This window comes from Saimiri boliviensis, chromosome 19 (assembly GCF_048565385.1).
Source record: "Saimiri boliviensis isolate mSaiBol1 chromosome 19, mSaiBol1.pri, whole genome shotgun sequence".
In the NCBI taxonomy this organism is placed as follows: Eukaryota; Metazoa; Chordata; class Mammalia; order Primates; family Cebidae; genus Saimiri; species Saimiri boliviensis.
This window is the reverse complement of record NC_133467.1, coordinates 5,397,950-5,424,279: the sequence shown is the minus strand read 5'-3', so window position 1 is coordinate 5,424,279 and position 26,330 is coordinate 5,397,950. Positions and strand designations below refer to the sequence as shown.

The 26,330-nt window shown below is 32.3% G+C and overlaps 1 protein-coding gene across 4 annotated transcripts in view; it reads right to left on the bottom strand.

The window, feature by feature from the left end:
* The window catches only part of BRINP3 (BMP/retinoic acid inducible neural specific 3), a 375,313-nt gene that overhangs the window by 176,699 nt on the left and 172,284 nt on the right, over window positions 1-26,330 (bottom strand). For all 4 annotated transcript variants that reach the window (XM_074390113.1, XM_003938158.4, XM_010348756.3 and 1 more), the window contains one exon: window positions 14,020-14,210. In XM_074390113.1, the coding sequence (XP_074246214.1) occupies window positions 14,020-14,210 (191 nt within the window). The remainder of the gene's footprint in view (window positions 1-14,019; window positions 14,211-26,330) is intronic.

Below are 26,330 nucleotides of genomic sequence, written 5' to 3'. Positions count from 1 at the left end.
AGTAAGAGCTCTTACATGCCTACCAGAGATCAGGTCAGCTTTTATCAGAACTAGGTTTCAACAAATGCTATTTCTAAAACTCGCATTTCTTGTTTGTATTTGGACCCCAACATGCATATTAGAAATCAGTTAGAAGAAGCAGAATGAAGAAAAAATACATCTTTTAAGAATAAATAGGTGAGTCAAATCATCAACAATATACGGTCATGTATATGATAAACAGCTCTGGAGTAGAAGCAGCAGAAAGTGAAAAAGAATATATATGTAAATACTATAAAACTACACAAACAAAAAAAAATCCTACAATCATTTTCTCTAAGAAAAATATAAACAGATGAGGAAATTTCAGGAAACTCATCTCAGAATTACCAATGAATCAGAAAAACTCATCCATGTGATAAGCTGTGAGGGTGCCAAAACAAAGAAATATCCTGTAGATCGATATAGAAAGAACAACAGTGGTATGGTGGGCTAAGTAAATATTCAAAATGCGGCTCTGTGAATTACGCATGAGACATGTGTAACTAAGAAAAATCAAAAACAAAATGACAGAGACATCTTGGTAAATGTAAATCAAACTAAGCTAATGAGCTTGATATTACAGAATTTAGGTCAAATATTGTTAAATGAGGAAGAATAACAATACTGTATAGTGCTAATAATTGAAACTTGCAAAGTTACTTTAATGGCAACACTTTTCATAAAGCAGAAGACATAGGAGTAACAGACATATGCTGATAATATTATAAGACTTCATCCCACATTTCTTAGACTAAACTAGATACAAAGAAGATAAAAAGTAATGATAGAAATTTATACAACCTCAAAATAAGGTAGATCTTATCAATAAATTTTGGATCTTATATTAAGAATAGTCAAATAAAACTTACTTTCAAGAATACATAGAACATTTAGAAAAGGTGACCATATATTTTGTTATGAAGAAACTCTTAGTAAATTCCGTAAATTTGTAAAAATATAGTATGACTCACTGACGGCAATATAAAAAAAAAGTTAATAGAAAATTTCAAAAGATACCACATATGAAAAATCCCTGTTGTATAATAAATGACAGGATAAATTAAGGCAAAATTACAAATTGTAAAGGAAAATGTTATGTACCAGAATTTAAGGAACAAAGCAGAAGCACTGCTGAGAGAAATATCCACAACCACTACATACATGAGTTAACGACACGATTCTAAAATCAAAGAAAAATGAGAAAAATAAACTTACATCAAATAAAAATAAATAAAATGGTAAAAGCAGGTGTTAGCTGTTTTTAAAAAGAGTGGAAATGATAAATATACCCAAAAGTAAGTTCTTTGAGGAAGAAAAATCACCAACCAGTTAACCTCCTTTTTTTTTCTTGGAGAAAGAAAATTACATAAAGAATTGACAGAATAAATGTACAATAAAGCAGAGAACAGAACATTTATTTAAAAACATGAAAATAACTATTTTCTAAAACATATTGCAAATAAGATTAGGTGTCACAGAACACTTCCACGAAAAAAGGAAAGAAAAAAACAAAACAAAAAGAATTAACACATCCAAATAGTTCACAGTGGAATTTTGCCTAAACTTTAAGTATAAAAAAATTGATAATACTGAAAATGTAAAACTTCTGAATCTATTTTTATAAACTGAGTATAACATTAGCAAGATATCTGAAAATCACACACAATATATTTTACAATTACTGAATATTGATAGAAAATTATGACTAAAGCAATAGCAAACAATATCCAACAGTAAATGTTTAAAATGCGTATGTCATGATCAATAGGATAATTCTAATACTGCAAGAGTGGCTCAATAGTAGGAAATAATTAATATAATTCAGCATATTAACATATCTGAAACAAAAATGTTGATATCACTTATTGCTTAAAATATACTTCATAAATAATTATAACTATTTATAATTAATTAGTAATAAATTAGGAATCAATGAATACTATATTTTTTCGATAGAGATGGAATCTCACTATGTTGCCCAGGCTGATCTCAAGCTTCTGGCCTCAAGTGATCCTCCTAAAGTGTTGGAATTGCTATTATGAGCCACTGCACCTCATAAATACTTCTTTAAAGAAATAAAATATAGGATCCTAAGCCTCCCAAAGTGTTAGAATTGCTGTCATGAGCCACTGCACCTTATAAATACTTCTTTAAAGAAATAAAATATAGGATCCTAAGCATAAAAGCTGGCACCCTTTCTTAATGGGGAAACCCCAGGAGGCATCCCCATTAAAATTAGAACCAAAGAAACATACCCGTAAATGCTTCTAGTATTCAACATGCTAATAAATATATTAAAATGTAAATATAGAAGAGAATGCAAATTAGAATCACAGTGTCAGAAACAAACACTTAAATTATGTTCATTTTACACATAATATGATTATGCCGGTAAAAAATCAAAATTTAATGGACAAACTACTACACACATAATAACTTGCTATACCAAGTAATAAAACTTAGTAAGGTACAAGCAAATAATAAAAATATTACTAACTCAATAGATTGAAACATACAAATATTAACTAGGTATAAATAATAATGGATTAGGGAACACACTTTATACAGAACAAAAAATGTGAAACATATATGAAAAAAATAAGTCCCTTCTGAAAGTTGCCATAATAGACCTTAATAAATGATATGATAGTTTTTTCATTGAGCAGAAATATTCAACATTCAAATATATCAATTTCCCTTAATACATAATGATGTAATCTGATTAAAAACCTGGACAGATCATTTTTTGTTTTCTGAAAGTAGGAATATTTATCATGTCAATAATAAACTGTAAGTGAAAAAAGTAAGAAAGACTTAAAAATAATAGGCAAGAATCAGAACATCTTACCATATCTGAATGCATATTGTAAAATCTGTGCAATTAAACAGTGCAGACTGACACATGAATAGGCAGACAAAATGGAACCAGAAAAATATCCATAAAATAACAAGTACATATGGAAATTCAGCATGTAATAAAATGGGATACTAATTCCTTGGGAAAAAAGACAGACTTTTTACTAAGTGACACCTAAATAGCAATTTGGAAAGTAAGGGATATGATTCTACACAAGGATAAATTCCAAAAGGATTAGAGACACTATTATTTAACGAAATGAAACCATTCAAGTACCAGAGAAAAATTCATAAAAATACAAAGAAAAGAAATAATTTATAACAAAAAACCCCAAAGTAAAGAAATAAAAGATAAATGAATTAGAACAAGTAAAAGCAGATTTCTTTCTAGCACAAAATCACAATAAAACAAATTTTGCAGTGATAAGGAATATTTACAACATATAACAGATAAATGGTTAATTCCTTTAACATTCCAAGAACTCCTAGAAATCAAGGAAAAGAAAACAAGATCTGCATAGAAAAACAGATATAAATGGGAAAAGAGATTTCAGACAAGAAGAGATAAACCTAACCCACCTAGATTTGAAAATATATTCAATCTAAGTCATAGCATGAGAAATACAAATTAAAAATATATTGGTATATGACTTTGCAATGGCAGAATTGGCCAAAATCCAGACTTTCACAATTTGGGCAAATCTATTTGAAAAGTAGAAATAAACAGGTTCTCTAATGTACTGTTGGTGGGATTGCAAAATGATGTAACTAATATAAAGGGAACATTGGCAATAGTTATCAATAACCAACTCTATAATCTTACATTTAAGAATGTATTTCACAGAATGACTGTAAAATATGCAAAATGTGTATCACTGTGGCTTTATTATTGACAGTTAGCATCAACATAAACGCCTATCAGTAGTAATAAACTAGATTACAACCATTCAGTAGAATACTGTGCAGCCAGAAGGCAGCAAAAATGATTTCTACAGAGATCTCATAAAATGGATAAAAATTGTTTCATGATAGTTTTTTATAAGACAAGGGGAAGATACAAGCATACAATATATGTATATATTTCTTTTTATTTGGAAAAAAGCATCAAACACTGGAAGGATTAACCAAAAGCATTTATGAATTTTCACCTACAGGAACAGGAAGGTAACAGGATAAAGAAACACTTTTGGAAGACACATTTTACTATGGTATTTAAGCACTGGAAACATTTTTTAAATGCTTTATTTATAAAATAAAATTGTATTAAAATTTAAAAGCCATACCTAAAAATTAAAAACAGAAGCCAACGCTACTAATTGTGTATCATGTTTGTAAAAATAAAGTGACTTAAGAACACAGAACTTTGAATGTAAATCCGCTTTTGGAATATATTCTAAAGACAAACGAAAGTATGTCAATAAACTTTATTCTCTAGTGAGATGAGCAATATATTCATAGTAGCATGGTTTTATGCAGTATGTTGTCACATATGAGTATACGGGTATTCATTGTACAAACGTTTATACTTTGGGTATCTTTGAAAAATCATTGAAGAAAAAATTATAATGGAATGAGTATTCACAACTTTTGTTCTACATCTGGCCCATGTTTAAAATATACTGTTTCATAACAAAAATATCCTGAAGTAATTGCTAAGATCATAACCAATACTATGGCTATTCCCAGATAATTTCGCTTGGAAAATACATTAAAATTTTGAAGAAGCATCCAAGTTCAGCCTTGATGCATTCAATGTTTTCTACAAATTCTTGTATTTGGAAGGAGGCTTACAAGCTTTTAAAAACATAAGAATGACTATTTTCTTCAGTTGATTAATATATTAAATTCTAAACACTGATCCAATTAACCAATTGGACATTAGCTTTGCCTCCTGGAGATGCAAGAAGGCCATTTTAAATATGTGAAGAGAGTCATTTTCAGTAAGTCTCCTTTGTATAGTAGTGCATATTCCTATTACTGAAGGTGTTCCAACATTAATTGAAAATCTATGTGTTGTTGAGCAGAAGAGATAATTAGACCAATGGAAGACATTCTTTCAGTGGATTATGAGGTCCTGGAAGACAGAAATGTAGAATTAGTTATAGTTTAGATGTAAGTGTACCATGTTTTACTGTAGAACAGATTTGGGTTCTAATGCTGGTTTTAATTTAGTAACTGAATATACATGAACAGCACATCTTAGGACTCAGTTTCCTCTTATGTAACATGAGCATCATAATTATTTCCTCAAAGAGCAGCTGAAAGCTGAAATCGACAGCTGTAAAGGGTTTGGAATATGACTGAAATATAGTAAGAATTCAAAAGTTGTTCATATATTATTATTCTCTTTTATCCACCACTATTATTCAGAGCTGCATGAATCAACTCATTCCATACCTAGGAGTTTCTAGTAAATTTAACTAGTTATCTTATTTGTGATCAGAAGTCGGCCTTTCCACTTTTATAAATTCTTTAACTCTGTCCTACAGTCTGCAACCTTAAACAGAGAGTAAAGATCGCCCAAAACATTTTTCTAAAATAACGTATTTCTATCAACGGCATTGCTATTCATACAAATACAGTATTTCTAAAGATGTCTTTGCTTTTCACGTAAGTATGGCACATCATTAATTTCTTCTTAATAGGATTCCATTTGAGTCATACTTTACCCCCCAAAAAAGGTGGAGCAAATGCTCTCCTTAAAACAGTGAATTAAAACCAATTTGATTTAGGAATACTTTGCAAATGTTAGGTTGTCCCATGCCACAACAGAAAAGTGACACATAACTTAAAACAGTGAGTTAAAACCAATTTGATCTAGGAATACCTTGCAAATGTTAGGTTGTCCCATGTCACAACTGAAAAGTGACACATAACTTAAAACAGTGAATTAAAACCAATTTGATCTAGGAATACCTTGCAAATGTTAGGTTGTCCCACGGGGATCACCATTTCAGCACAGTCTTTATTGCAACAATATGAACGATAATACAATCCTAATATATATTGAGATAATTAAAGATGAACATAGGAAAATGGTGGTCTAAAAGTAAGAGGGATTTCGTTTTCTATCTATAGATTAAAAGAAATTTCTTTTTCAGTTACCAGTTTTGCTTGTAAGTTACAGATTAATATGACTTCTTCTATCATAAAGAATATGTATTTCAGACAAGAAAATCAAATAAGAATATATAAGTGTATATCATAATATACTTTTATTACTAATTCTATTGTTTATGTTTTGATTGGCTTGTTTATAATTAAAGAATTCTAAAGGCAGTATGACATAATGAGGGAAAATGAAACCTGAGGTTTAGAGTCAGGGATGTAAGGGCAAATTCTAGTAGTAACACATCATCTCTCGGCTTGATGACTGTGGGGCTTTGGTAAAGGTGCAGATGCACGTAGCATTCCCATCTCTAAAACAAAGGAAATATCCTTCTCTCAATTATCTGTGAAGATTAAACAATATAATCTCTCTACAGTACCTGGTGGAGCATATGAGTGCAATAAATGTTCACTTTCTCTCTTTTCCTTTTTATTAAGACCTAAAGTCGATGAAGAAGTTTCAAATTTTCATAAGCTAGGATTTCATGGTTTTTAAAATGTACCACAGGAATCGATCTGGACCTAGTCATAATTGTTTCTAATGGTTCTCATAATCAAGATATGTGGGATTACTAGTAAGAGTAGTGGGTTATCATTTCTAATAGCCTGATAAAGAGAATCCATTCGTAAATTGCTAATGGTTCTTCTCTACAGTAGTATTATAATCCATGTATACAAAAGCTTCCCTTCCTGATATGCATGTGAGGCAACCCAAATCTTCAGTTTAAATCACCGTAATAGATCTTTTTATGAATACCCTGTCTAAAACCCTTACTTACAACAGAGCACACTATTTGATGTAAACTTCTTACCTTGTGCTAAGTTTCAACTTTTGTAAATCATGAATTGTTGAATATTTAAGAAATTTTGACAGGCCCACTCAATTTACATGAAGAATAGGCCTATTTCTTTCTTATAAGAGATCCTTCTTTTTTTCAACTGTACATAACTATCATACTTTTGTGATTATCTTCTTCATAGTCATTTGAGATTTTTAGGTCCAGAGAAAATGCATTCTCAGCTTTTACTGTAACTTTTCCACAAGTATTAATTACAACAATTCATTAGAACCTACGTAAATGACAATGTTAAGATTTGAAAACCGAAATGGTATTATTCAATCAACTAAAAAAAATTGTGTTCAAAAGTCATTTTTATTAATTTAAAAAACCAGCTGGGGGTCATAAGCATGACATGGGTTCCAAAGGACATTCACACATTTTTTGAAGTCTAACTGTGATTTTTAAAATGATTCAACATTCTGAGTCTGTGAGGCAGTGAAAGGATTAATGACTGTGGATATAAAAAGATATGATTATTTCACATAGAAATCATGCAGCTGTGTCTTGTGCAACTAAAATTTTGTGGTGGTTTATGGTCATTAAAAGCACATATTGAAGGATGCTTTCATAGAAAATGAGAAATAGGGGATGATAAAACAAACAAACAAAAATCACCATTTTAATGTCCTACCATGGTTGGCTCATAGAATTTGACATTTTTCATGAGACGTGGCCCTTAAAATTATGTATATTTCAACTCTGATCTTCAAATCATCTATGTAGAGTTTATAAGAAATAGAGATTAAAGAACTTCCATACTATTTACTTCCCACTTGGATTTTCTCAATTTGCATTCTCATATACATAGTTATTGAGGGTAGAAACAAACTAAAAATAATGGATACAACGATAAAAAGAATCCTACGGGTAAATCAATAATGACAATGTGGTAGATTGTGCCATTCCTTGCAATTATTTACAACACCATCATAAATACAAACATGTATACATAGATTCATGGTCCACTGTAGAGATGCATTCATGATGCATTCTCTTTATTCTGATATTAGAAGGAGAATACTTTGATCAGTAAAATATAAGTGAGCCAGATGTATGATATAATACAAGTTTGGAGAGGCATCACAAAGTTACCTCTTGCTTTCTACTTTTGCTTTTTACCCCTGTCAGGAGGAAGGCATATTGCAAAAGAGGCCTTCTTGATTCTCAAGACACATAGCGATCTGAATATCAAGGTACCCACAGAAACCAACATAAAATATTGGCCAGAAACAACAATTATTATATGATCAACTAAAATTTGGAGTCTTTTTTTCACTACTGTGAAGCTGATTTTTATCAGTGGGATGTATTTTATTTTATTATTTTATTTTGTGATTGCTACTGCCCTTGAGTTAGTCTGTGGTTCTAAAATGTTTACATTCCAGCCAGAAAAAAAATTATGTGCAATTATGACAGATGCCTTCCTGTTTATTCTACTTCCTTACATTTGAATATCTTATTGTGGATACCTGTTTTGCCTTGGAGTGATTTGTAGTTATTTAAAAAAATGCTATTTGAGTCAAAATCCTTCTCATAGAAGCAAACATTGAAAACATTGTTTAAATTTAATTGTTTGTAGGTTTTACTTTTGATGTAGCTTTTTTTCTCAAAAATGTTGTCAAATTTTTGGCAAAGAGAAGCCACATTATCACTTGTGCTAAAGCCTTGCAATATTTTTTGTTACTGTTGCCCTTTTGAAATTATATTGAGTTTGCAGTTATATGTTGTTCTCAGGGTTGATAATCATCCTCCTTAAGCTCCACATGTTAAAGGTACACAGCCTGATGATATCTATCTACTAATCTACTAATACTGTATTGTGGGGAAAAAAAGACAGTGTTTTAGAAATAAATATACATCAGAAGAAAAAATATGTTAGAGAAATAGGCTTTTGGTAAGAAGCAGAACCAAATATATTAGGATAGTTAAGAAATAGACATGTTGTCTTAACACCAATTGGTATCTGCAAGATATGAGAAGGAAAGAGCTAACCTTACATCACTTTGACAAAGAAACATAGCATGTTTTGCAAAGCATCCCAAACAGAAGCAACTGACCTTATAATTATTAACAGTTACCCCCAAGAAAAGACTACAAATTTTCTAAGCAAATGTGAAGGTAGCATAATACTCTCGATAGTTGTACAGTAACATGAAGATAAAGGAACCAGAAACAAATAGCTCTGAGGTTACGTGGCAAAGAATCTACCCTGAGTGAAACACAATTAAGTTACTTCTAATTTTGGAGCTATTTACAATGATATAATGAGTATTTTTTAAAAACATTTTTGGTATGTATAGTTAAAAACTCCTGCTATTATTTTTTTTTTTAAGATTACTTCTCAGAACAGTTTATTATACTTTAAATTTATATAGACTTTAAACAGTGCTGTTCAAACTTAATGTGCATATAAATCACCTGGAGACCCTGCTAAAAAGTACATTCTAATTCTTTAACCTGGGATGGAATCTGAGATTCTGCATTTCTAACAAGCTTCAAAGTGATGCTGATGCTTTTGGTTCATGAACCACACTCAAGTAATGAGGTTCTAAACCATAATAACACTTATTACCAAGTTAAATGTCTGTCTCTATCAGTGACCTAAGTGTTCATTTAAGGAAGATCTTGGGTGTTCTGAACTGTCATAAATAACTCAGTATATATTTGTCAAAAAAGTAGACAGGTGATTTATCTGACTTATCAATGTGCTATATAAAAGAACCAGAAAAATATATAATTAAATGTCCAATATTCTACAACTTAGCATTTATCTTTTACCTTGCTTGCCAGGAAAACCTTTACTAATACCAACTGACATAGAAAGTTGAATTACATTTTGCTCATGTTTATTCCTATTATTATTTATATAAATGATGTTTAAACCACAACAGTAGATAATTGCCTTGTAAACAAAAAATGATTAACATGATTGCTTTAACATCAGATATTTTACTTTATTTACCAGTGAAATCTGAGAGATATATATAGAGAACGAGAGAAACCAATATAGTCTTAAGTAATATTAATAATCTTGAGACTAATTTTAATAAATAACAGTATACCAGTCCTTTTTCTCCTTCAATGACATTTATTTTGATTATTTCCTAAGATAGGAATATTCAAAAATATTTATTTTCCTTTCCTTTAAAACAGAATATATATTCTAAGACAGAAACTAATTCTATGCACTTCAAGTGATTATTCATATTTCTTTAAGAAATACATTATTTATATGTGTGTGTATCTGCTGAATTAACTTTATTATGTTATAAACTAAAGTGAAAGAAATTTCTACTTCCTAAGAGACCAAGTGAAAATGAGAACAACAGCAGTTAATCAATTTTGAAAGAAGGAGGCATATGGCAAAGAATTAAAAACTGTCTGTGAATACTTTATACAGAACATAATTCACATAGTGAAAAGTGAGAATTATTTCTGAAATTAAATGAGCATATTTAGAGTTCTTATACCTATGAAATACAAGTAACCAGAAAAAAATTTAATTAATATTTCCTATTCTATCTTACTAACTTCTGACTTCCATTTCTTTAAAAGACACACACACACACACACACATTTGAAAAAGAGAACTTTTTTCTTGCATTCTTCTACAAGAGACTATTTTCTGCAAACAATCTTCATCGTTACCATGTGTTCGAAGGCCCACAGAACTGCAGTGAATTAGCAGAAAGGCATAGCGTAGGAAAAAGGCTGCCCATGAGAAACTCCACCTCTTACTCGTCTTTCTCTTGTGGGTGTGCTTGTCAGGAGAACACACACTTGGTTCTGCTCTTCTCTCACTTAGAGTTGAAAGAGGCAAGAGTACTAATGGAGGGACCCAAAACATTCCTGGCTGCTATGACTGAGTGGATAAGTCTATATAATTCAGAAGATGAGGATAAGGGCACATTTAAAATTGTTAAAAATATTTTCTTTTAACATTTCATAAAAATGTTAATGAATGTTTTGGTCTGTACATTCCTTAGTTCTTTATCTTTTAAAATTGATCCAGAACACAGTTTTGATGCTTTTAAGCTGACTATCTTTTTCTCCCTAATAAAAACTCACCAATTTTAAAGTCATCTTTTTTTGTTATATGCACTCATATTTTGTATTTTGTATTCAATACACAGATACACTTCTATTTTAGTATTTGTCATATATTGAATTATAATAAAATATATTATAAAAACAGTCATTAAATATATTCCATAGCTAGAAATCAATATATCTCAGAAGTACAATCTTTTTCAAGATTGATTCTTTAAATTGAGTAGCTTATTTTAGACATTCTAACAGTGATGGAATTTGGATATCATTATCCAAAATAGAAGCAAGCTGAATTACTATATTGATAAACAGTCTGGTGGCTATAAAATGAAATAAATGGGAAAAATAATATATGTTGAAGAAGGTTTCTTATAATTTATTTTTCTCTATAGATAAAAAGATAATTTAATCACTGGCTTTATCTGTCATAAAATATCCCATTAAAGGCTTCAAGTATGGTACCCAAAGTTTTATGTCTACATCAATAATATAATATACTAAGTAACTCTTGGGGGAAAAAGCCATTTTTCATTTATTTCCTTTTTATGACTGTAATACTGATAGTATTTTATAGTCAACTTGTTTTGAAAAACATTTAAATTTAGTTGAAAATTTAGGTACTGAGGAAGCATCTAGTTATAGTATGACTGCCTTTTTGTTTAAAAGATTTGCTTATATACATTACACCATAGTGTTACAGTTTTTCCTTGGTCTTAATTAAGAGAAAGAAGTGGAGGGATTAGTTCAAGTTAAATGCCACAAACCTCGATTTTTTTTTTAATGGAGGAATATAATTTTGTGTTCAATCAGGTAGAACAAGTGAAAATAAAATGATAAACTCAGCCACTACAAAGATTTTAGTTTAAGTACAGTAGCAATAATTTCAAAGTTGCCAGAAATCATTCCTGGTATACATTTTAACTGCAGATCGTTTATATCCTTAAGCTACTTAAATAGTTTCATGCATCTTAACTGAATTATTAACATTACTTAACAAAAATTCCTGCAGGAAAGTGAAGTAACATTTTGAGAAGAAAAACAATTCCAGTAGAAAAAAACTATTAAAACTAAATCCAAGGAATATTGAGAGATTAGAAAGTGAGTAAGGATGTTAACTCCATCTCTTTCCCCCTTTAAGGCAATACTTGAACAAAACTTTTAAATAACTGAAGTAAAATCATTCTGAGAGAGCACACTGCCATCATAGGTATAATTAACCTCAAGTGATTAATCTCATAAATTCTGAAACACGATTTAAAAAAAAAAAAAAAAAAAACAAACCTATACAAAACAAAAATGAATCTTAAGGCCAAAAGGTGGCATCCATAATACCAAAATAGTAAAATAATTAAATTAAAAAGTCACCATAATTTTGACACTAAGGAACAAGAATATTCATGGGAACCATTGGTGCTTTTTGATCTCTTCTCTTTTCTCTGTCTTTTCCTTCCTTTCTTATCTTGAAAAATATATTTTATCTTTTGAAACACATACAATTGGTTTGAATCCCTTATATAATAATGAAGTATGTGTTTCAAAATCACTGAACTTTTTTAGATGAGGAGTTACAGAAATAATTTGAATTTTATCTTTCTGATTTTATGGCATTAAAAATAATTGACATTATTAAGCTAAACAGACACAGCTTTCACGGAATCGACCTTCACAATTATTGAAGTATTTCATAAATTTTTGACTATTTACACTACTACAACAAAAATAGCTCCAATGCATCACATATTTAAATTATACCACACACTGTGCTACGCACATTTTTTTAAACATTTATTCTAACCTTCCCCTGTTCCATCATATAGGTTTTTTTCTCCCCTTTTCTATTAAAAAAACTAAAATTCAGATAAATTACTTAATAGATTTTAAAGTCTCACAGGTGGCTAAAAAGGGAGAAGTGAAAATCAGAATTCAACAAGAATGTGGCTGACCTCTTTATCTTCTTATTTTATCACATTCATTTGTGGAAGAAGGTAATGAGAAATAGTGTATATTTATAGCCAGTCTTTCATTTCTGCCTTAGCCACCTGTATTTTTCACCTTTAATGTCTTGAGACTCCATGCCAGAGTTAATTTCCTAAATGTGCTCAGGCATCTGCTCCTTTTTCAACCTGTTCATGCCTTCTTTATCTACTGTTACTTGGGTACTGATTCTCATCAGTTCTGAATCTTTATTTGTGAACTGGACTCAGTTGGCTCTCTAGATTTGCTTTCATTCAGAATTCTTCCTGAATTCTAACTCAATTGTCCTCTGTTTATATTATACATGTTTACATACATCTACTGAACTGGATGGACCTCAGTCTCCTAAGAAACTATAGTTTTACTTATTTATTCATTTAAACAATAGTTAATGAGAACCTGCTGTCTATCAACTGCAATTGGGGTTAAAGTGGTGACCAACACAGCTAAGGTCCTTGTTTTTAAGAAAATATGCAAGAAATATGGTTAATAAATCAGTCACCAAATAATTTCACAATAATAAATACTATGATAAATGCAAAATATGATCATGAAGAAGTAGAGAAAATGGGGTTCACTGGGCACTATTGATGAAAGGATGGTCAGGAAAAGACCTCTCTGAGAAAGTAATATTTGGGTAGAGAAATGTGAAGATCATTGTGACTGAAAAACAGAGCATGAGGAAGTGAGAGCTGAGAAGAGGTCTGAGTTTAAAGCCAGCATTCATTAGATCATTGATAAAAGGCCTGAAAACCATAGCAAGATGCTTAGACTTTAAGTGGCCAGTTCTCGGTTTCAGTTAAAACAGTGAATATTAACTGACTCAAGTTTTTTAAAAGATCTGTGTGGAGGAGGTACCATAGAAGTATTACAGGGAAAAAAAAATGATTAGGTCTTAGTCTAGAGATGCTGGAGAAGAGGTGAGGAAAGAGTTTGATTTGGGGTATACTCTGGTGTAAAAAAACTGACATGACTTGCTGAAAGACTGGGCTTGCAGGTTAAAGAAAGACAAGACATCCTCAAAGGCTAAAAAATGAACAAGTTAAATGAATGAATGAGTTTTATAACTATTCAAACTGTAGCTATCTGGATAATTCACACTTTTCTGTGATTTATACACTTCTATGCACAAGCACACACAGGCACAAACATGTTCAAAGAGCCGTACCTCCCAGAGTAGCAGATAGCAAGAAATGTGTCCCATATTTCTTGATAAGGTTTTCTGTGATTTGTTGAAGGGTAGGTCGTCGTCCCAAAAGTCTTATGTTGCGGAAGAATTCAGGGGCAAGAGGCAGAGGAGAGCCAAGGAAATTTCTTCTCTCAACTGCAAGGTTATTTACTTTCCAGCGGCCAAACTCCCTGAAAAGCAAATTTATTTTTATTCATAAATGCATATCTATCTAAATGTTTTCATTTTAAAAGTTCACTTGATAGTTTAGCTGGGGTCAGTACATTACAAAGACTCTTGCTTGTAGTACTATCTTGTGTGCTATGAGTAGGAGAAGCAATATTTAAAATTTATTTAACTGGAGTGAATACTCTAAAACCAAGTCATGTAGAGGAAAAATAAGCCACTTAAAGTGAACAGCTTCTGAGATTAAATATGTATTCATAAAATGACTTCGTTATGCCTAGAATAGGAATGTAGAGTTACTAAACAATAACAGAATAACTAAGGTATTTTTTTTCATTTTGTAAGGTATATTGATTGAATAAAAGAATGATTCATATTCATCACCCTAATGATTTCCTTCTCTACCCGAATGATTTCCTTTCTTTATTCACTTTAGAGTGGGAATGTAAAAAACCTCAGGGATATTATGGAGCGGCAGAAGAACTTTAAAAACATCATCAAAAGAGAAACCAGTTTTTTTAAAAAAAATAATTACGGTTTACAGCATATTTGGAAAACCAAATTCAGCTACTGCAATTTCTCAAGATGCAAAGTGATTTTATAGTTGAATTTGGCCAAGTTAGAGAAATGAAAGATATGGCTATAAATGTTTTATACATTTCTTAAAAAGAATTTATACATTTACAGCGAGACAAAATCAACCTGATAATAAATTAGAAAAGAACTATAGTAAACTGGGTCTGATTTTTTTTCTGACAAGTGGTCTGATAAAATTCTCAAATATCATCTGCAGGGAAGAACACTCTTTACTAGGCTTAATACTTCAAAGTGTGTTAAGTAATATTTGTAAAATAATCAAACAAACAGTTGATTAAATGCTTAATGAACATGTGCCGTATTTGTTTATACTTTTCTCCAAGAAATGCTTGCAATGTTCTAGGCTCAATGAACGATAAGGGATTCATCTACTGATGAGACCCATATTGTCCATCTGCAAACAGCCTTTTCCTTTTGGAGAAATGTTTAGGAATAAATAAAAGAAATACATAAAATTAAATTTAAAAAAGTTTTAAATACGGATATATACTGAATATACACATACAGCCTACTTTGATAAGAAATATGACTGTATGATGTGTGGCAATATTTTATATTACATGGCCAGTGAGGGTAACTCTGCAGAGACAACAGTTGGGCAATATGTGAAGTAAAAAATATAAATTGCTTGGTGTCACTATGGCCATGTGGCTTACCTTGGCCAATGAAGCGTGAGCATGTGTGTATAGCCTGGTACATCAGCCCGGGACGCTGCTTAGCAACTGTAACCAGAATTGCTATGGTCCACATATATCCCTAAAGCTTAACAGGATGAACAAGTGAATGAACTGAAAATTAATTTCATCATGTAAAGTCATCAAGATTATGGGAGGCTGAGGTGGAAGAATCATTTGAACCCAGAAGGTGGAGGTGGCAGTGAACTGATCATACTATGGCACCCCAGCAAAGATTATGGGATTATTTGGTTTGCTTATTTTCTAGTACCTAGTATAACATTACTGATGTGAAGTTTTTGACTCTGGGAAATCTTAGGAAGGTAATAAGGAGCTAATGTCTATATATAAATTGGAACCTGAGGGGTACAAGGTTTTTTTTTGTTTTTTTGTTTTTATCCTTGTTTCCTGAAGATAAGGTTCACCTCAGTTACAACTACATCATGCATTCATTAAACGTTGGAAAAACAAAGCAATGAAGTGCTGAATTAAAAACATGCTGTTGGGTGTGATTATCATAATGAGAACATTTTACCTAAAGGCATCTCAGGATTTCACCCAGATGCTTTTTTATTTTAAATAAGAACACTGTTGTATCTAACTAAGTGTTGTTTTCTACTTGGAACCTTCACAGAACATAACTATTTTCCCCATCATAACGTTTCAAAGTCTTTTAATTAAATAGGCACAATCATTAGAATTTAATGTAACTCAGTCCCTTTCAAGGCACCACTATTTTGTAGAGCACACATATGGGCTATAATCAGTTTAACCAGAACATCACTTTGAAAATATTTTGGGGGAGCATACTCTAAGGAGCCTTTATTTATTAAAGTGGTATGTTTGCCTGTTAAAAATTCTGATGTGCAAGCATCTATTATGTATGTCCACACAATGTTTATTTTTCTACAATATTTATTATAATTTTATCCCTACTGAGCTCATAAAAAGGTTGGGAAATAAGAATGACATCATCAAATTTCAGTAATCACTGGTAACATAATTGCCACATCGCCATTAACCTTTCTTATTAGCATTTAAATATATATAAACAGACAAATGTATTCAGTATATTTAAAAGATATAAACTGCCATGATTTATTTAAAAGTACATATCTATATTTGGTTTCCCTCAAACACAGAATCTGCCATTGTTCGTATTAGAAATTTTGGATTAAATATGAAAGAAAAAGAAAACTGAAATATTCTGACAAAAACAGGTGATGCAGTAGGTGAAAAGACTTACCTTTAACTGCTAATTTCCACTAAAGTTGTCTAAAGTCCTAAGTGCTATTATTACATTACTTTTCACATTACTACATTTGTTGGCTAGTAATTTTATCAATCATCATTAAAATTTTCAGACAAAACAGAATCTTAAAATAATTACCTAAGCATTCATGTCCACTGGGGACATTTCAAAACAAAAGTCATAAATTAACTTTCCATACTTTACTATCGATAACAACCTAATTACATCTGTAAAATCATACAGATCATAAGAAATGACATTAATATCAACATCAGCTCCCAATAAGTTTTATTAGGTAACTGTTACATATAAAATTGACTTTTAAAAACATTCTTACTTGCTGGGCACAGTGGCTCATGCCTGTAATCTCAGCACTTTGATAAGCCAAGGCACACAGATCACGTGAGGTCAGGAGTTCAAGACCAGCCTGGCCTATGTGGTGAAAAGCCATCTCTACCATTAAAAAAATAAAATAAAATAAGAACTAAAAACTAAAAAATACCCAGGTGTGGTGGTGTGTGCCTGTAATCTCAGCTACTCAGGTGGCTGAGGCAGGAGGATTGCTTGACCTGAGAGGCAGAGGTTGCAGTGAGCCAAAATTCTGCCACTGTACCCCAGCCTGGGCAGCAGAGTGAGAATCTTAAAAAACAAAAACAAGGCCGGGCGCGGTGGCTCAAGCCTGTAATCCCAGCACTTTGGGAGGCCGAGGCGGGTGGATCACGAGGTCGAGAGATCGAGACCAACCTGGTCAACATGGTGAAACCCCGTCTCTACTAAAAATACAAAAAATTAGCTGGGCATGGTGGTGCGTGCCTATAATCCCAGCTACGCAGGAGGCTGAGGCAGGAGAATTGCCTGAACCCGGGAGGCGGAGGTTGCGGTGAGCCGAGATCGCGCCATTGCACTCCAGCCTGGGTAACAAGAGCGAAACTCCGTCTCAAAACAAAAACAAAAACAAAAACAAAAACATTCGTACCATATAGCTTCTACATCTCACAAATGACGCTGCTTTTTATTTAGTTGGTAAAGGAAAATGTTTCAAATGGCCTGGATGACTATAGCACTGAAGCCAGTGTTTGAAAAACAGCTAAATGCTCAGCGATCAGCAAGTTAAAAAATCCACTCTCTTATTTGCTCCTTGATACATCAAACTTTTAAGAAATTTAATAGTAGTCGAGTTTAAATTTTTTTTTAAGCTTAGGAAAAATTTTTTTTGGATGACGCTAGACATTTGCAGAAGGAATCTATGCAAATAAAATACTGGATATAAAAGCCCACCCACAATATGACTTCCATAAAAAGTTTACATGTAGGATTTCTGAGAAACACTGATTAATAACTGTTTGATTTTGAAAAAGCTGCCAAACTCATAGTAGACTACAGGACACAATTAGCTTGACTGCATTAAAAACAACTGCCATCTGAGTAGAACAACAATAATTAACGGTCGCTGTAACTTCTTGACTACCATTAAAACAAAAAGATGAAGATAGGGCTATCAAAAAGTTGTTAAGGGATGGTTTCATTGATGGCTAATTATGCACACTTCAAATTCTTAAAATATGTTAATATTTTAGGGCTTTGAAATTACTGAAAATAATTTTATGTTACGTAGTTTTAAATAACTTTTTTTTTTTTTTTTTTGAGACGGAGTTTCGCTCTTGTTACCCAGGCTGGAGTGCAATGGCGCGATCTCGGCTCACCGCAACCTCCGCCTCCCGGGTTCAGGCAATTCTCCTGCCTCAGCCTCCTGCGTAGCTGGGATTATAGGCACGCACCACCGTGCCCAGCTAATTTTTTGTATTTTTAGTAGAGACGGGGTTTCACCATGTTGACCAGGTTGGTCTCGATCTCTCGACCTCGTGATCCACCCGCCTCGGCCTCCCAAAGTGCTGGGACTACAGGCTTGAGCCACCGCACCCGGCCTAAATAACTTTTAACTTTCATAGTTTAATAGGGTTTTTTGCAAATTTTAAGAGAAATACAACACAGATTCAGATATATATAATATAGAAATGTATTATGCTTGTTTAAATTAAATCACTTTTTTGAACACTTGTAGAAAAAGTTTTATGTAAAAATAAACAAATATGCAGCTAATAATCTCATTTGAAGAAAGGAAAATGTGCAAGAATTTTGCTTAAACTTTGCTTTCTAAAGTTTGACAGCATAGTTTAATATCTATTACAAATATTATAACAGCTTATCATAATTACAGTCATATAATTATGCAGATTAGGTAACTATTGATCAGTGTAGGCAAGCCAAGAGGCATAGACATTAACTGAGCTAAAATATAATAGTCTGTTTCTTTCTGAAAAAAGCAATATGTTGAATGCTTTTATTTTAGCATTCATACTTAGAGAAGTAATTCATTATCTTCACGAACATATAAAAAACATTTGCATTCATGCATACATTTTATTATTTTAGATAGGCAATTTTAGTTTTTGGTTTTTTTTAAATTACGTTTTAGGTTTTGGGGTGCATATGAAGAACATGCAAGATTGTTGCATAGGTACACACATGGCAGTGTGATTTGCTGCCTTCCTCCCCTTCACCTACATCTGGCATTTCTCCCCATGCTATCAATTTTAGTTTTTAAAAGGAAATTGATTTAGGAGTCAAACAGCTGATGTTTCAAATCCCATCCTCACCAATTTGATTCACAAAATGTAAAGTTTTCTGAATTTTTGCAAGTTCATAACCTCAGTGCTGTAAACACACCTCATTTATAATCATAGTTGTAATAAAACTAATACTTGAGACATTCTGGAGTAAAATTGATAAACTTAACTATAGTACTACTAATAAAATGGATTACTTCTTACTAATTTTTGGCATATGTAACTTTGTGAAGTGGGTTTATCATGCCAGGATGTTAATTTTTAAAAATATTATAGGCTAAGGTAATGAGACTTTGGTGGAATTAAGAAGTAGAAATTCAAAGAATCTGCACATAAGCACTGTTGGTCCAGGTATAGACTATTAAGTTAAATGCTCATAAAGAAAGATAAATGTGAAATGAATATCTGTTAAGCAAAAACAATTTCCTCAATCATTTAAGTAGTATTTCAACTGAGATTTCTTTATGATGATACAACATCTACTTCAAACATTGGATCAAACTTTTTTAAACCATGGATTAAGTGAAGGTAACTAACCACTTATATAACTGAGGTTACAATAAATTACAACTTCTTGTACTGCTTCAAGTTACATGACGTAAAAAGGCAAGCTAAAGGATGTTTTAAAGAATAACTGCATTTTTAATGACAATAAATACAAATTGCCTACCTTTTAATGAAAATTTTCCATAATAAATATTAGTTTTGAATAATTCAGTAGAATTTATGTTTTTCCTAAAATATGTCTTTAAAAGTCTTAAAGAAATTCCTTTTAAGATGTTATATGATTTTTTTCCCACCTAGTTCAGGCAAATAAAAACATGTTGCTGCAGGTCATAGGTTTTAAGGTACAAATAACTGATTTCAGCATGCTCTTAATTTTATGTCTTTCATATATATACATCAGATAGAGAAACTGAATATGGTACTTTATGACAAAAAAGAATTTCAGAAAAATGTATGAACTTAAGTTTACAAGGTTTAAATTATTCATTCCCCAAATTATAACCATTCAGTTGGAATCAGGCCTGACTGTTAGGATACAAATTTACACACAAATACTTTATAAAATATCAAATAGTAATTTAATTTTTCTCTGGATATCACTCTCTTATATAGATTAGAAATTGAAACGTCAGCTAACAAGCACATGGTCTCACCATCTTCTATTTGGGATTTATATAATATAAATTTGTTAAATATTACCTACTTCATATGAACTTCAAAGACACTAATAATACATGGAAACTGCTGTCTTTTTCTTCTCTACCATACCTGTCTCCAAATAATTCAGGTCCTCTTGTTATATGCACTTGTGACACATTTTTCTTTTCCTTCTGTGAACTTTAATTAGTGTCACTATTTGATTCATGTTTCGCATAGATGTAAACTATTCCTTCTTATAATCACTGTATTTTTAAGACTCAAATGAATGGCCCATAGTACTCACTCATTAAATACATTCAGAATCATCAAATGAATAAATATTCTCATGTGAGCTAAAATGAAATAGCCACTAAGTATGAGAAAGAATAAGGTTTCCGCCTTGTTAGTACACGCCCTGGCTAAAGTTGGCAGAAAATCAAGCTCAGTAGAGAAATACACTTCTCAATCATCCTCTTTGAGTGTTCACGTGATTAGGGCAAATGAGAAGTTAACTATTTGCTATAAACCGAGAAACACTAATCGTATGAAAAAACCTACTCCCACTGATATCTAAAATACATGTTTGGAAGTTTAGAAAAATGGTACCACTTCCTGCTAGGGCAGTGAAATGTATAGTTGTGGTACTCCAAGCATCTCACAGTTAATACACTTTGAGAAGAGCAATCCAGATATTTCAGCTATAAGAAGATTTTTAACTTCTCTTATCTGTGCCAGCCATAAGGCAGGGGAAGCACATTGATTTATATAAATTCAGTTTCATCTTCTATGGGATAAATAAATATATCTGACTAGTTTTCTCCTACAAACTTTATTTTGTAATTTTTTATTGATCAGCAGTCAGTAAGTTTATAAGTTTGACAGGCAAAAAACAACTTTAATACTAGTGATAATTAAAAATTTCTGGCAGGTAACTTTTACCTGATCACTGAAATTGAAATGATAATGTAATTAGACTTGTTTCTAAGTGATCAACCTATGAATTTTAAACTATTGTACTGAGGTGTGTGATTTTTTTAATCACCTTTTGATAAATGAGAGTAATTTTTTAGAAATAATTTCTCTGAGGTTGTCTACCTAGCAAGAGTTTAAATCCAGGGGTCATACACCAAATCTAATGCCATTAACTTATTTACAGATTGACAGCAACTAAGATAGGTACAAGCTCTTTTTCTTTAATCTGTAGCATTTTATTTACTTTGTTTTCATTATTGGTCTGGATAGAACTTCCGGCATTATTTCACACATAAATAAATGAAAAATTATCCCATGTTACATTTATTACATAGTAACACTCAAGAGTTTATATCCTTGCTTTGTTTCCAATCATTTTTTAACACACTTAATCACCACACATGCTGGAAAATAGAACTACCGGATTTGTTATGCCATAACAGAAATTGGCACCATATATCGTAACAGAAATTTTGTACCCTTTGATCAACATTACTCATTTTCTCACCTCCTAGTCCCTGACAACCACCTTCTCTATCCTCTGTTTCTATGTATTTGACATTTTTAGATTCCACATATATGTTAAATAATATTTCTGTTTTGTTTTGTCGTTTATTTTATGTAACATAATATCCCCCATGTTCATCCATGTTGTCACAACTGGCAGGATTTTTTAATTTTACGATTGAATGATACTCCTACCTATCTTTCTGTCTGTCTGACTGACACTGGCATGTATTCAAGGCTGAAGGCTACTTTAGGCAGCCAGTAGAGAAGAGGGCCAGAACTTCGGTTTGTTCTGCCAGGATGGTGGATTCCCTTCTGGCCCAGGATGGACCCAGAAGTGCCAACCAGCTCATTTGGTTCTGTCCTTTGTTGTTTTACTGTGGCAGGGTTGGTACCTGCTCTTAGGCAAAGTCCCTTGTACTCTTCCCTCTTCTCTCCCCAACACAGGGATTTTGTCTCCACGCTGCACTGCCTGGAGGTGGGGGAGGAGGGACCCGGGCACCGTCATGGCTGCCACAACCTACATGATGCTGGGTTGCTCCCCAAGCCCTCAGCCTCCCAGACCAGTGCAGTACTGGGACTTGCCCCAAACCATGGTCACTACAGCCTGCCTGTCACTGAAACTGACTCGGGTTTGAGGTCACTGTAATCAGCTAGTGGTGAAGCAGGTTGGAACTCAGGTTTCTGCTGCTTGGGTGGCAGATTCCTCTCTGGTGCGGAGATGTCAAAACGGCCCTTCAATGGGCAACAGTAGAATCTAGGACTACGGGGGCTCTGCCCTGTGTTGCGTTCCACTGTGGCAGGGCCAGCACTAAGTTGCAATGCAAATTCCCACACTCACTTCCCTTCTCCTACCCAAGCAGGCAGTTTCTCTCTCCACACTGCTCCGCCTGGTAGCAGGAAGGGAGGTTTAGACAACGCGGTATTGTCCTTTCTACAATCTTCAATTCCTCTCTTTTGGTTATTATATGAAAATCAGGCACTGTGATTAATTTTATTCTTTTGAAGGTGCTTTTTAATGCCTATAGCTATTTAATGTGATGTTCCAGCATTTATGAAATTCAACAGCTGCCATTATACTTAGTGGTGAAAACTAGTGTTTTCCCATTAAGGTTGTAAACAAGGAGCTTTTTTCTCCCAAGTTTTCTTCTGGGAGTTTTATGATTTCCATTCTTACACTTAAGTCTTCAAACTACTTTGCATTATTTTTTGCATATCATATGAGACAAAGATCCAATTTTATTCTTTCACTTATGGATATCCAGTTTTCTCAACACTGTTTATTTCCCAATTGTATGTTCTTGGCACCATTGTCAAAAATTAGATGACCATATATGGATAGGTTTATTTCTGGTTTCTCTAGGTTTTTGTTGCATTGATTTAATCTATTGTTTCTATTTTTTAAATTACATTGATTTTTGCCATTATCTTTAGGTTTTCTTCATCTGTTTGGGTTTATTTTGTTCTTTTTAAAATATCTTTGAGGTGGAAGCATATTATTGATTTGAAATTTTTTTTCTTTTCTAGATATAAGTTTTTTTGTGCTATACATTTCGCTCTCAGCATTGCTTAAATCATGTTCTACAATTTTTGATACTTTGTGTTCTTGTTTTCAGTCAGTTCTGTGTCTTTTTCAATTTGTTTTGGGACTTTGCTTTAACCTACAGTATGCTTCAAAGTGTGTGGTTTGGTTTCCAAGTGCTTGGAAATTTCCTTGTCATTCTGGTATTGCTTTGTTGTATGCTTCAATTACGGTCATAGAACACGCTCTGTGGGTCATAATTTGTTGAGGTTTGTCTTAGGACTCATCAGATGCTCCATTTTATGTGAGCCAGGAGCCCTGAAAATGTCTGTGTATTGGGTTAAAGGGTTTCATATATATTGATTAGATCATATTTGTTGACATTGTTTTGTTCTTCTATATCCTTGCTGACTTTCTATCAAGCTGTTCCAGCAATTGATGAGAGAGGCGTTGAAATATCCATCTTTAGTTGCGGATTATTTAATTCTTCCTTCAATTCTATTAAATTTTGTTTATCATATCTTGTAGTCCAGCTGTTTGGTACATACACATTTAAGGCTAATATGTGTTCATGTTGTATTAATTATCATTATAGTAAGTAACTGTCTCTGGTGGATTTATTTGCTCCAAATTCTGATTTACCTTATACTAATATAGTCACTACTTCTTTTTCTCAATTTAATGTTTGCCTATTATGTCATTTTCCATCCTTTATTTCCACCTAACTTATATCATTATATTTGAAGTGGTTTTTTTCATGAACAGCTTACATAGGAGCTGTTTTTTAAATCTCTCCCACCAATGTCTGTATTTTAATTAGTGTATTTGTACCATCTCTTTTTAAAGTAACGATTAACATTGGAAAACTGAAGTAAATTTTTTTCTTTTGTTTTTTATTCTTTTTTCCCATCCTCCTGAGTTCCTTCAATAGTTTTAAAATTCCACTTTTACATATCAATAGTAATGCTGAGTATGTCTGTTTGTATTTTTTTAATTGGTGGCTTTATATACTACAACTTATATACATAATGTATCACAGTCCACTGGGGTCAGTATTTTACGAGTTCCCATAGATACCTTACCTTCCTTTAGTTGATTTTACATCTCCCATTTATAATTTTGTTCATTATTTTCTGTAAATTCCTTTTGAATCATAAAAACAGGGCTATAATTTTCACTTCAACTGTCAAAATACTTTAGCAAACTGTAGCAAAAAAAGTTTTATATTTATCTTTCCATTTTTTCTTAATTTCTGTTATGTCATAATTCCCTTATTTATCTGAGTGTTCTTCAATTTGAGAATATTTGGGATTCTATTTCATTCCTAAAGAATATTTTTGGTAGATACTGAATTCTGGGTGACAGTTTTGTTATTTTTTTTCTAAGCACTGGAAAAATGCTGTGCCACTTAATTGTGTTGGCACTACTACTACCTGGGGGTTGGGCCAGTCAGTACAACCCAGCCAGTGCAAGGCTAGGATCCCCACCCAGGTTTGGTTGGGTTGTATAGGAATAAGGACAATTTTTATTTTATTTTATTTTAATTTTTGAGATGGTGTTTCACTCTTGTTGCCCAGGCTGGAGTGCAATGGCATGATCTCCACTCACTGCAACCTCCACCTCTTGGGTTCAAGAGATTCTCTTGCCTCAGCCTCCTCAGTACCTGGGATTACAGGCATGTACCACCATGCCCAGCTACTTTTTTAGTAGAGATGAGGTTTCTCCATGTTGGTCAGACTGGTCTTGAACTCCCAACCCCAGGCGATCTGCCCCTGCTTGGCCTCCCAAAGTGCTCAGGTGCTTGGCCTCTCAAAGCTTACAGGCATGAGCCACCGCATCCAGCCTTATTTTATTTTTTATTATAGTGCTTCATGGGAGAAAAATAGTTATTATCATTATTATTACTTTTTATTTTGCCAACCTTCCTCTTTTCTGATGCTTTGGCTAGAGGTGCTTTCTCTATATATTTTGAAGTTCTCAAAGGTTTGTCTTATATATAATATTTAGGGTTTTTTTTATTGTTGTACTTAAGAGGAGAAATAGAGATAAATTCATCTAATTCATTTTCATGGAACTAGAAGCTGCTATAATCATATACTATTTTTAAATTATTTTATAATGGATGGTAAAAATTTAATAGCTATTTTAGATGCAAAATACTGCTAAAAGGCTAATAACCATGTTAATTAGTAAAAGGGTGTTCTTAACATTTAATGCAGGCTCCTGTGGAAAATCTGAGTTAAAAATCTTTTCAACCAATTTATGCAATGTGCTGAAAATGTATGGAATAAAAATTTTAAAAAATATACAACATTTAAAACTCTTCTAGAGTTTTGGAATATACAGAAATATTAAAGAAGTTGTTGAGAAAACAAAGCTAGGTGAGAAAACTATCTCTGTATAATTACATAACTATCTCTATGTTCATTTAAGGGTAGAGTTTTCTAAGACTATAGAAAACAATTACATAACTATACAAAATGTTATTTGTTGAGAGAAAAAGTGGATAGTAAAACCAAGCATTTTTCAATAAAATTTATCAATTAAACATGAATAATATTGAAACAGATGTATAGTTATAGAAAAACATTTTTTCTACAAATATTTATAGATACAATTTAGATGTCTACAGTTCTCTATATTTCTGCGCTGAAAGTGTTATGGTGCTAATTGTATACAGATAGAAGTATTTTTCTTAACAATTTTCTGAGCAGTTTTACTTTAAAAGCAAAAATGAGAGAAAAATAGAGAGATAATTCACATACTCCCAATCCCCACAGATGCACAGCCTCCTAAATTATCAGTATCTCTCACCAGGTAACATATTT